This window comes from Trachypithecus francoisi, unplaced genomic scaffold (assembly GCF_009764315.1).
Source record: "Trachypithecus francoisi isolate TF-2019V2 unplaced genomic scaffold, Tfra_2.0 Lachesis_group14, whole genome shotgun sequence".
Taxonomy (NCBI): domain Eukaryota; kingdom Metazoa; phylum Chordata; class Mammalia; order Primates; family Cercopithecidae; genus Trachypithecus; species Trachypithecus francoisi.
In genome coordinates, this window is record NW_022681459.1 from 44,803,584 (window position 1) to 44,816,876 (window position 13,293).

The 13,293-nt window shown below is 44.5% G+C and overlaps 1 protein-coding gene across 5 annotated transcripts in view; it reads left to right on the top strand.

Annotated features, from left to right (window-relative positions):
- MYO18B (myosin XVIIIB) overlaps positions 1–13,293 on the top strand; it is a 300,037-nt gene that overhangs the window by 264,713 nt on the left and 22,031 nt on the right. For 4 of the 5 annotated variants that reach the window (XM_033233057.1, XM_033233058.1, XM_033233055.1 and 1 more), the window contains 2 exons: positions 6,648–6,692; positions 8,052–8,189. In XM_033233057.1, coding sequence (XP_033088948.1) covers positions 6,648–6,692; positions 8,052–8,189 — 183 coding nt within the window. The remainder of the gene's footprint in view (positions 1–6,647; positions 6,693–8,051; positions 8,190–13,293) is intronic. The other variant, XM_033233059.1, reaches the window with a different exon arrangement.

The window sequence follows — 13,293 nt, forward strand, 5'->3', positions numbered from 1 at the left end:
GAAAGTGTGGGGCTTGCCAGGCGTGGTGGCTCATGCCTGTAATCCCAGCACTTCGGGAGGCCAAGGTGGGTGGATCACTTGAGGTCAGGAGTTCGAGAACAGCCTGGCCAGACATGGCAAAACCCTGTCTCTACCAAAAATACAAAAATTAGCCAGGTGTGGTGGTGCACGCCTGTAGTTCCAGGGCCTCAGGAAGTGTAGGCAGGAGGATGGCTTAAACGAGGGAGGCAGAGGTTGCAGTGAGCTGAGATGGCGCCAGTATACTGCAGCCTGGGCAACAGAGTGAAACTCTGTCAAAAAGAAGGAAGGAAGGAGGGAGGGAGGGAGGGAGGGAAAGGAAGGAAGGAAGGAAGGAAGGAAGGGAGGGAGGGAGGGAGGGAGGGAGGGAAAAAGAAAGAAAAGGAAGGGAAGGAAGGGAAGGAAAGGAAGGAAAGGAAAGAAAGGAGGCTGGGCGCGGTGGCTCACGCCTATAATCCCAGCACTCTGGGAGGCCGAGGCAGGCGGATCATGAGGTCAGGAGATCAAGACTATGGCTAACACGGTGAAACCCCATCTCTAATGAAAATACAAAAAAATTAGCCGGGTGTGGTGGTGGGTGCCTGTAGTCCCAGGTACTGGGGAGGCTGAGGCAGGAGAATGGCATGAACCCAGGAGGCGGAGCTTGCGGTGAGCCAAGATTGTGCCACTGCACTCTAGCCTGGGTGACAGAGCAAGACTGCGTCTCACAAAAAAAAAAAAAAAAGAAAGGAAGGAAGGAAGGGGCTCCTTGTTCAAAAATTATTAAAAATTTCAAGACAGTGACAGAAGAGCATTAAACCAAAATGCAGGCCCTTCTGGGCATGGGTTGCAAGCCCCTGAAGCCAGCCCTGACCCCAGCGTGGTTCTTAGGGAGCGTTTCCTAATTCTCGGCAGGCCTTGATCCTCATGTGTTGACTTAGAACTTGGATCTGAGGTGGAAACACAGTGTAGATTTCAATAATATCGCAGAGATGGGGAAACTGGGAAAAAAATTGCCCATGAAGTCTCAACACATTTCAAAGAATTAATATTGTATAAGGCATGTTCTCTGATCACAGTGCGATTAAATTGGTTGTAAACAATGAAAAGAAGTATTTGTGTTGCTAGATTGTAAATCCACAGTCCACAGCAGAACCCCCAGCTCCTGCCCAGGCCCCAGTCTATAGTCTCCCACTTGCTAGCAGCTCCACGCTACACTTCACTCCTAATTGCCTCATCACCCTGGGGTAAGAGGTTTGAATTAGAGCCTGAGGGACTGGTTCGAGGTACTTCTCCAGAGTTCTCAATTATAATAGAATTCAAAGCCAAGCCAGGAGAGAAACACACACAAACACACACACACACACACGCGCGCGCGCGCGTGCGCGAGAGAGAGAGAGAGAGAGAGAGAGAGAGAGGAGAGAGAGAGAGAGAGAGAAGAGAGAGAGAGAGGCTTTAGCTGCAGGTGAGGTTCTTTGAGAGACTTGTTCAAATTACAAAAAGTCACATTTCCCCATGTTGAGAATTAGATCTGAGTGTAACAGGTCTTCCAGGCTGGAAACGTGGCTATGTGCTCAGAAAACCAGGTGGCCTATGCCGCAGCATTTAAACATGTGCTCTCCTGCACTAGGGCCCTGCATTGTAACTTGCACTGTGGCATCAACCTCCTTAGATTAATGGAGAAATGCTTTAAGCCAGTCACCCAGGCCTGGTGCATGCTCATTATTCATGGAGGGAGGAATGTGCTGGCTGACAGACAGCCCCGTCTATTCATGGCCCAGGGGCTGCGGCTGCTCTGTCTGTCACCTTGGCTAAGGGGTAAAGGGGTTTGGGTGAGATGTAGAGAGGTCAGTGAATGACCTCTTACTCTTGGGTTAGCTGAAAGTGCGTAAGTACCAGCTGGTCCAATCTGAGATGAATGCTCTGAAAAAAGAGTCCTCAATTGCTTTGTTGAGTATAAGTTGGACATTTTCCAACGTACATCCTTTTATAACCTGGCTAAAATTAGGCTGCAGTAGGACAAGTGGAAAGATCTGGGTCTAACCAAAGATTCTGGTTGCTACTGAGGGCATGCTTCTGAGTTAATTTGTTCGTGAGTGGACCCAGGCTCTGTCCAAACTGTAAAGTTTCTTGCTACATAGTAGGACAGTCATTGGAATTGCCAACAGCTCCTTTCCAGCAACTTTTTTACTTTCTAGTTTGTCCCCTGTGAGTAATGAATGTGCTCCAGGCCAAGGAGAACAACTTAAAGCATTCCTATTAATCTAAGAAGGTTGATGCTGCAGTTCAAGTTGCAACTCAAGGCCTTAATACCATATACACCTGTTTAAATGATGCTGCATAGACCACCTGGCTTTCCTTCTAGCCCATATATCTAGCTTGTAGGATTCACAGAGAGTCAGGGCTCTAAACTACTTTATCTATTCCAGCATTACAGGAAATAATGATAATTGTAAGAATAGGTACCGTTTCTTGAGACATTACTTTGTGCAGGTACTTTGCTACCTGTTTGGGATACATTTTCCTCAAAACAACTCTCTGAGGTTCCTACCATTATCATTCCCAGTTTTCAGATGAAGGAACTGAGAAGTCAAGAAACTTGCCCCAATCCATGCAGTAGGTGATGAAGCCATGATCTGATTTCCAGGCTGACCCCATAACCTACACTGCTAATGGCCAAGCTCTGCTGTCATGTCAAATGTAACCTACTTCCTCCTTTCCCTTGTCAAGGTCTCTGTTCTCTGCCCAGTAACTGCCCTGTCATTAAGGCGAACTTGTGTCTGTCACTGTGAGATGGGGCCAGTGAATTTACATGTTACTTCCCAGGCAACATTTGCATTTAGACTGGAATTGTCTGCCAAAGACTGACCCTAAAGAAGTACAGCCGAAGACACTGAATTAATTATCTTGCTCATCGTCAATCTCCTGTTTACAAATTCCCGGCACAAGTCCCCCTCCCCCTCCGCATGCCCCTTCCCCTTCTCCCCCTCCCCCTCCCCTCCTTTCCCCTCCTCCCCCTCCCCCTCCCCTCCTCCTTCTCCTCCTCCTTCTTCTTCTTGTCTCACTCTGTCACCCAGGCTGGAGTGCGATGGCATGATATTGGCTCACTGCAACCTCTGCCTCCCAGGTTCAAGCAATTCTTCTACCTCAGCCTCCCGAGTAGCTGGGACTAGAGGCACATGCCACCATGCCTGGCTAATTTTTGTATTTTTAGTAGAAACAGGGTTTCACTATATTCCCCAGGTTGGTCTGGAACTCCTGACCTCGTGATCCACCCGCCTCCGCTTCCCAAAGTGCTGGGATTACAGGCATGAGCCACCATGCCTGGTCAAGTTCTTTTTTTGAAAAGCCACTTGCACCAAGGGGAGAGAAAGAACCACTGACCTCATGTCAGGAGATGAGGGTCCCAGACAGCTGTACCACCAAATGAATCAGGACCGTGGACAGGTCTTCCATCCTTTGGGCCTGTGCCCACTCAGCAGAAAACAATGAATGGACGCCCTCTGTATTGGGACACGGGGCACAGTAGGGAAGCAGCAGACATGGACTTGTCTCATGGACCTTGTAGCCCAGAGACACTTTCTTCACATGGTAAAAGGGCCAGTGGGTTTCAAACTCCCTCCTTATTGTAGAATTCCTTTTTTATACCAAAGCAAACTCATGTACAAAATTCTAGCTTAGGATGGAGTGCAGCCATCTTCTGACTGGAGTGAGAAAGGAAGGTTTGGGGCTAATCCTTCCTTCTAGGTCTCTCTTCTTAACCCCTTGGTACCTGCACTTTTCATGGTGTCTCCCAGAGCTCGAGGGCTCCGTGCACCATGGTGTATAAACTCAAGTACTTTCCAGTAACCTGTGACTTACAGGCAGTCAACATGGCAGTGAGTTCTGCCCATGTGGTTTAATGCTTCTCAGGAGCAGACAGGACAAAACTCTCCACTGCTTCTGCCTGAAAGCCTTTTTTTTTTTTTTAATCTCCTGTCCCGAAGACTTCATTGCAGATCATCTCATGATAAAGGCGTTAGGTGCCTTCAGCATTTGTTCATACAATAAACGTGAGCCTTAGTTCCCAGAAACTCTTAATTCAGCCTCCTTATTTTAAACATACTCTCATTTTTTTGGAGACTAGCTCAAATGGTAGGAAGCATGTGGTCCAGGTCAGATACCAGTCTTGGTATGGACAGTATTTCATCATGAATGAACAAACAGACCACCTGGTAGGTCTTGACTTCAGCCTTAGATATTCTATGCAAATTTAGTGAAACAGGTTCACGGCAAAAACAACCAGTGTGCAGATACTATAAAAATGTAGGATTCATAAGCAGCTATACTTTCATTTTTTTAATTTGTTTTTGTGGCTAGTTCTTTCCCAGATCAGAAGCTTAGGAGGGGCTCGTAACGATTGCTGATAATCTTAGGTTCTTACAAGATTGCCTCTTTAGATTCTTCACTGTTTTTTTTCCCCCCACATTGTGACACTGTGATTAAGGGTGTAACAGTAGTTAGCAGTGCAATATTGGGTCATGCCTGCTGTCTGCTTCTTAGTCATGTAAACTATTGGCCTAGTAAATGCAGATCTTCCTGTTAAGGTAGAAAAAGCATTGAGATTAGCTATTATAATAGAGTCTGGCAGAAACTGAAAAACAAACTCTAAATGAAGAGAGCTTAACAAAAGGACTATTTACAAAGGTGTGAGGAAGCCCCAAGCTATAGATGGTGCAGCCCCTAGGGAATAGCAGCAACTGAGAGCAGTAACTCCTGCAAGGTCTGAAGGGAGAAGAAGAGGGTGCAATTGCTGGAATCCAGAAAGAAAGAGAGTGAGAGAGAGGCCTGATAGGAGGAGCTCTGGCCTTTAGTTGAGAGCTGGAGCCAACACAAGGAAAGGCAGTAGAGAAAAATTCAGAAATCCAGGACAATAAGTACTTCAGCTTCCCTCTCTTCCCTCCTTCCTGTGAACTGTCAGCTGTATTCCCTATTGGCTGAGTCCAAGAGAAAGCCACGGGCTAGGGAACCCATTGATGGGATAGGGAACCCATTGATGTTCTCCATACAGACCAGCCCCCTGTACGGACAGAGTGGGTCAGAGAGCAGGAGCATGCAGAAGAGTAAGGAGATGAGAAGATGCCCAGCATGATTAGACATCATGAAGTGAATGGGTCTCTAGTACTGGGGAAGAGCCCTTTGGAAGAGGGTGAATCTGAATGCCGAGTCCACCCAGGGGGCTAGTACTCATGGAGTCAGCCAGGGTAAATAGTGAACAAGAACTAACACCAGCGTGTGCTTTGATTAGCTATTGGGCAGTAAAGACTTTCCTGAGTGCTGGATTCAAGTAAAGATTGGTGTTTAGTCAAAATAGGTGAGGAAGTACTCAAAATGTAAGTGAATAGGTGACTGTGTTCCAATAAAACTTTTTCCCTGTACGGAAACATATTCCCTTATTTTCGGGATTAGAATGTGAACATCTTTGGGGGCCATTATTCTGCCTCCCACAAGGCCATTCACAAAAGCTGCTTTTGTTCCGTTGTAGAGTCCTTTTCTTCAAAGGACCAGATAGTAAATATTTAGCCTTTTCATGCCATATTGTCTTTGTTGCACTACTATTATGGTGCAAAAACAATCACAGACAAAAATCTCTATTTATAAAAGTAGATGGGAGGCTAGAATTGGCCCATGACTGTTGTTTACTGACTTTTCTTCTGTTGGATTCACCAAGCATTGTCTGAGAACTTCTGGTCTGCTGAGCTTTGGGGCTGAAGGATGAATAAGACTTGTTCTTGGTCCAGAAGGGGTGTTGGTCACTGCCTGGTGGGAACAAATGCATGTAAATGGAAACCCCCAGGGTGACAGACTCTTGAGGGTGGGAGCCAAGGAGCAGCAGGTGCATCTCATAGAGGAAACAGCTAGATCTTCGAAAAGAGGAAATGTCCAGATTACAGCAGAGAATACTGAGAAGCCCCAGTGTGACGATCCAGATTAAAATGATGTCCTAGGTGTCTGAGGTTTGCGGTTTGGCTGTCCGCGCCCACCCACTGAACAATTGCACGCTGGTTAGGAGCATGAGCTTAACAGGCCTGGGATCAAAAGCTGTGTGACTTAGACAAGTGTGTCCTAATCTCTAAAATGGAGACGCATGGGGGAAGTAGATGAGATTGTGTGAGTAGCATATTTGTTGAATGGAGGGATGCTTTCTAAAGAATAGCTACCATCGTAATTAGTATTGGAGTTTCCCACAATGCCCCGGGAAGCTGCCCTGCTCCATGTCTGATTTGCTAGCACTCACAAAGAACATACAGCAAATGCCTTGCTTGTTAGCAATAACAATGCTATTAATAATAGCAGTACTAGTTGTACTAAAACAAGAGTAGCCGTAATGGTTGCTACCACTTAATTAGCAGTATCTATTTGCCAGGAACCATGCTGAGATCTTTACAAGGGTTATCTCACTTACTCTGCTCCACAGCAGAGCCCCATTATTTGTCACATTTTAAGAAGGAAGAAAGGAAGCTCAGGGAGGGCAAGTGACGTCCCTGAGATCACACAGGGGCAAAGGTTGGAAGTGGGATTCACACTCATGTCTGTCTAACATCAATAACCATGTTCCCAAGCTCCTGGCAGCATGAGGATAACACACTCTTTCTTGTGCCTCTTACTAGTGTCCAGACGGCAGTGGATTGTGGCAGCAGTGGCAGAAAAGAGATGTAAGTTAACCCCAAGTAGAACCGAGCAGCTCACAAGAGGGAGCCCCTGGCTCTCTGTCCAGTTTGCAGAGGGAACATCCATGTGCACTTAGAGAATTATCAGTGATGCCCATGAGACTAATGCCTTCATGGTCACAACATATAGCACTAGGGACATAGTACTGAACTGCCCTAGTTCTTTTAGACAGAAAGAAGCCTGTGCCTCCTCATGCCATGGGTCCTCAAACACCTTCAATGGCTCCCTATTGCCCCAGAATAGACTTTGTATTCTGCACATTCAGACCCTTACTTTCCCCTCTAACTGTGATTTCTGGTTTCCATATTGTTTATGCCCCAACCATTATGACCTCCCTACCTATGTGCATGTGATTCCTTCCACCCAAAATTCCATTCTTCCGTCCCTGCATAGCCAAATGCTAACCTTCAAAGAAGATGGAGCTCAACTTTAACTACTTGGTGTCTTTCCTTAGGCTTCCACGAAGCAAATCAAGGCTCCCTCTTTGAAAGAAAAAATTATTAATGCTTTATAGAGGCATAGAGGGTAGGTTTTATTAGAACCTACCATTATTAACGCTTTGTAGAGACAGAGGGCATGTTCTAGTAAAACCTACCCTCTATCCCTCTATAAAACATTAACAATTTAAAAAAATTTTATGGTTATTTATAGAGATGGGGTCTTGAGGACAGGGTCAATATTAAGTTCATGTGTTCAGCTCCCTGGTGCTTGGCTTACAAGGAGCATCCTATTTAAAAAACTGTATATATTATAATATATATACACACATATAAATCATATTAATATACAAATATACACACATATACACACACATATACAACATGGTCTCATTGAGAACCTATGAGGACCCCCTCTCTGTGCCACTTTCAGAATCAGGGGACATAAAAGTAGAGTCCCTGTTTATAAAGATGATCCAGCTAAGGTAAGGAAGGAGTTAAGACCTTCACACTTGATATATTCCTTGAACATATCAAGATCAATGCCAAACTTTACTCCTAAATTGGAGAGACCTCAGCATTTGTATTGGAGTGTGTATCTTCCCAAGAACAGGGCCATGATTAATAGCATGGGCATTGGAATAAAAAGGAACAGGGTTTGCATCCCAATTTCATCACTGACTAGCTGGGTGAACTTGGCCAAGACCCAAATTGGCCTCTCCAAATCTCAGTAATTCCATCTGTGTAACTGTGGCAGCACTGGCTCCTACCTCTCTGGGATGGTGAGTGAGGTTATGCAGGTATATCACTTAGCACAATGCCTGGCTTATGCTATGGGCGAATATCTAATTATTGCTGTTACTATGGTTGTCATCGTGCTGGTGGTGTCCTGCAATCTTATTCTAGGGATAATGTCTCCATCCTCAGCTCCCAGCCAGAGGGCAGCCTGCAGTCCTGGTTGAGCTGTACTCTGTCCATGGCCACAGATACTATGAGGACTCCTTCTCGACAGTCAGCCACCAGCAGCCGCATCCTCAGCCCCAGGTAAGAGTATCTCCCTGCTGCCTCTGGATGGCCAATAGCTTGAAGAATCTCAGACTTTGAAAGTTGTTGTTCAAGTCTTTCATTGTCTCTGGCATAGGTAAGAACAAGCATGGTCCTGAAAGTCTGAAGTATAACTCTGCCGCTTCCTAGCTTTGTGACTTTAGGCAGATCCCTTACCCTCTCTGAGCCTCTACTTCCCCATCTGCAAAACATGGAATATAATTTTATTTACTGATCCAAATGGTTGAAGCAATGAGGATCTAATGCAGTCATCTCCAGAGCATGGTTTTCCAGATTTTTAAATAGTACAGGGTGAACATTTTAAAAAATAGTAATAGTTGTTATGGTTACCTTCTACTTAAGGCACATCATACTCTTTTTTCCATTTATGGGTAATTACAGGTTCAAAAAATTTTTAATAAACATATTCACTTAAGTTTTTTTTTAATGGAGAGTCATCATAAAGAAGTTGGGCCAGAGGATTTATCATCTGGAGATTTTAGCTTTATTTGAATTTTAGCTTTATTTTTAATTTTATAATTTCCTTACCACAGAAAGGGATGAATTCAGGTGTGGCCTGATATGGAAGCGTCACAAATCTACAGAAGTGCCAACAATAACCGCCTCCAATAAATGGGCCTTTGAATTCCCCCTTAGTTGCACAACTTCTATCATCCATCTTCCCTCTTGCTTTTCAGCTCCATTTCTCTGAGCTCACTTGGTTTCCCTTTTCAAGGGTGGCCCTCTTGTAATTAGGAGTTAATGGCCATAAGTCAGAAATTATGATTAAGAGATGCATAATTAAGATGAAATGCACACAGTTTTTGTGAACAGAAGGACCAATGTGATAAGACTGGAAAAATCACAGATTCACAGAGCAAACCTAGACAAACCCCTTCCTGACTCAAAGACGTGTTTGCTTTGATGCAGGGGTTGTCTTTACAAAAAAGAAGGGAGTGGGAGTTTATGCTCACCTTCTGGGCATATTTGGCAAATGGCAAATGTCTGGTGCATGTCTGCAGGATAGTCTTAGGCTGAAAGACTTGATGCAGAAAATATCAAAGAGTGGCTCCAAGAATGCGGTGTTTCTGGGGAGCTAATTAAAGCAAGATTATCTGATTACTGCTCTTAATTAAAAACAAAGGCCTGTATGAAGAAGGGAATTGTGTCCTCTGTGAACCCCAAACTATGAGGACTTGATCTCTTCTGAAAACTAAATGCCTTTGCTTTAGCCTGTCTGCCAGTGGCAGCAGGAGAATTGGAGGCAGCCAGAGAAGAATGCTCATTAACATTATAACCAAGTTTCATAATGATAATCATGTTAGGATGGATGATAAGGATCCTAACCCATGAATCGTAGCCTCATCTAAGCTGTTTGGCACCTGTTTGAATGGGAGATGCTAGGGTATGATGGTTTTGGTGCAGGATCTCAAGTCAGATCTAGATTCCAGTTCTTTTTTTTTTTCATTTGCTATAAATGTTTAAGATATAATTGATGATTGTCAAATAACAAAAAGTAGGCACTTTTTACATTGTAATGGCCCACTGAAAAGTTTTAGAGTTGTTATTCTATACAGAGATTCATCTTTAATCAGTGTTCTGGCTGCTTCCAAATTCACTGAATTCTCTAGCACTGGATTAGAAACCATGATCTATAGGAAAACGTACATAATGAATAGTTTTTCAAGTAAACTTTTTGGAACAATAAGACAAAGCAGTACATATAACTTTCAATAAGCATTTCAAATGCTTACTATGTATGGACCCGGACATAGATTAAAAATAATATTCCAATTCTTTTTTTTTTTTTTTTTTTTTGGAGGCGGAGTCTCGTTCTGTCACCCAGACTGGAGTGCAGTGGCCGGATCTCAGCTCATTGCAAGCTCCACCTCCTGGGTTCACGCCATTCTCCTGCCTCAGCCTCCCGAGTAGCTGGGACTACAGGCGCCGCCACCTCGCCCGGCTAGTTTTTTGTATTTTAGTAGAGACGGGGTTTCACCGTGTTAGCCAGGATGGTCTCGATCTCCTGACCTTGTGATCCGCCCGTCTCGGCCTCCCAAAGTGCTGGGATTACAGGCTTGAGCCACCGCGCCCGGCCCAATTCTTTATTTGCATATCTGCAGCGGTGAGATTTTGGGCAAGCTGCTTAACTTCTCTGTTCATGTTTCCTCCTGAGTAAATCATAATTGTTGTCGGGGCAATGTGGTGATGCACAAGCCACTCTTTACTCAGGGCCTGGCACCTAGAAAGAGCTAAAAACATTAGCCATTTGAATCAGCATTAGCAACTATTTGATGCCCGGAGGAATCCCAGGAGGTAGACTTCACTGTCTGTCTTCATGTTACGGAAGAGACATCTGAGACTCAGAGAAGGGGGAGCAACTGATCCATGCATAGATGGTCTTACAGCTCCTGCAGCGGGCCCTCAGGGTCGGTCTTCAGCATCTCCTAGAGAGCCCCATCCAGAGTCTCTTTCCCTTTTCTCTTCCCTTTCCCCTTCCACGTCCTTGGGCATGTTCAGCTGCTGTTTGGAGTGAATAGTGCTTGCACCAAGAACAGGGAGGGGGCAGGAGGCAAGGCAGATACTTATACATCTGTAAGAAGGGATTTCTTGTCTGTCTTCCTCATGGCCACATCCCCAGGGTTGGCTCACAGTTGGTGCTCAATAAGTGATGAATGAATAACTGACCACAGCATCAAAGCTGGAGCAGAAATATTAACTGTGTTTGGTCACAGCTCAGCACTGATTGTGGTGCAGAGAGGGTTGGTAGTTCACTCAATAGCACAAAGTAGGTAAGTAGAAGAGCCGGAATTTGAACCTAGGTTGGAATCCCTCCAAAGCTTCTATTTTATTTGCCACACTACCACAGCTCTCTGACATTCATCCAGGAGGTAGGTCACTCACCTGGTAAAGTTTACTGGAAAAATCTGACCTCTGTTTATTAATACTAAAACTGCCTAAGGATGATTATTCAACCTTCAGTGTTCAGCCAAGACAAAGTATCTATTGAGTGCCAGATCCTATGGCATTGAGCCCTAAAAATTTTGAACCCCTTCCTTTGAATATGTTTACAGCTCGAAGACTGAAGACATTCTGAGTTGCAAAGGACCACTGGGATTGTCCAGCCCAACTTGCTCAGTATATAGATGGGAAAACCTGAGGTCTGCAGAGGAAATATCTTATCCACATTTATAGTATGAACTGACCCAGAGTACAGGTGTCTTGACTTCTAGCTCTTTTTAATTGCACAAGCAATCTATGAATACTTCCTCTCTTAAAGAACTTAAAATATACCAGAAGGCTAAAATCCTGTTTGCCACCACTGCAGTCTTACGCTTCCTTCTCAGAAGGATTCATCATCTTCAGTTTGGTGTATATCCTTCTATATCTCTTTCTATATGTATATATCATAAACATATACATGTACTCGTAGCAAATATGTAGCATATTTGTGGGATTTTAAAAAACAAATTATATAATTATGTGTTATGCTTTTCATAAATTTTTACAATTTACTTCTTTCCTTCAACAGTACACCTTAGAGATCTTTCCTTACCAGTATGCATAAGTCCATCTCATTCTTTATAATTCCTGCACAAGCTGCCATGCTTTATTTAACTATAGTGTCCTTATTTCAATTTTAGGTGCTTTCCAGATATTTGCTATTAATTTGTCAAGTTTTGAAAAACGCACATCCTTATAAACATGAGTAAATGATTCTCTGGATTGAAGGGCATTTGCATTTTAACTTTAATAGATGTGAGTGTCCTTTCTGCTAGGAGACTGTATCATAGTAGAGAACAGGACTCCTATTTATACCTGCTCCCATATTACCTGGTGCGTGGGAAGACCCAATAAATGAGCCTCTTGGATATATCCCCATTTGACTGAGAAAGAAGGTCACTCTAAAAACAGAAGAGAGGGAGAAAACAGTCTTCTGCCAACAAAATAAAAGCATTCCCCACATTATTTATAAGGGATGTCAACTCAAGAGAAATACACCTAAAGCGTTATGATTTACAGCCCAGGAATTGCGCTGCTGCCACTGATAAATGCAAGCGCTTCTGGAGACGAAGACACTAAATTACCTTTGTGGCCACAGAGAGGGGGTTTATGGGCTGGGTGGTAGCACTCACACTTTGTTCAGGAGTTTCTCTTAACATCTGGCCACAAGTGGTGCCTGGGTTGTCCAGGGGCTGGCATGCTCATGTTAGTCCCTGCTGTGTGCCTGGCCTCTCCTTCTCGTCCTCCTTCCACTGCTCTGTGGACGAGAGTGCGAGGGCAGTGAGGCTCTCCCAACTTCTTCTTACCCTTAAAACACATTGGGCTTCCCGAGCGGGGTCTAAGCCCCATTTCTTTCTAGATCCTCACCCCAAGCCCAATAAAACCCCAGCCATGGTCACTCACCCTGTTCTGCAAGGTCCACATGCTGACAGGCATGATGACCCAGCTAGCTGTAGAGACTGCCAATGTCTTGTCATTGGGCAGCTGCTGTTCTCATTTCCTGGGCAATTATTCCAAATCATCCCGACTTCCTTGTGATCTCTCCCCATCACTCTCAGGAGGCACCTCCTCTCCTGTTTCATTCAAAGTAAAAGAATAATGGCTTTAACTTCTGCTGTGATGTGTATGCATTCATCTCTATCTGCCCCCGTCTTCCCTCTGGTCTCAGAAGATGAGGTCTAATCCTGTCCTGTCTGAAGCTAATGGAGATCCAGGTCTTCTTCCTCCTAAAACACTGTGATTCATCTGGTGTCACCTCTGTCTCCTGTGTCCTCAACTTTCCTTGTTTTACTTCTTCCCGAGAGGTTATAAACACCTGAGGTCCTCCCCATCCTAACCATGTCCTTGTCCCTTACCCTGCTGTCCTATTGAGTTACTGCTTTTCCTTCCTTTTGATTCGAGCTTCTCAGACATGTTGTTAACAGGTACTATCTTCACTTACTCCACATTTATGCCTCAATTTACTGCAGCCCAGAGACTGCCCCGCCACTCCACTGAAACCCTTCTCACTGTGTCAGCAGCTTCCAAAGACACAAATCAGGGGACATTCTCTAGTCTTTATATTTTCTTGGACTTTTCCCCACTGTTGAACATTTCTTGG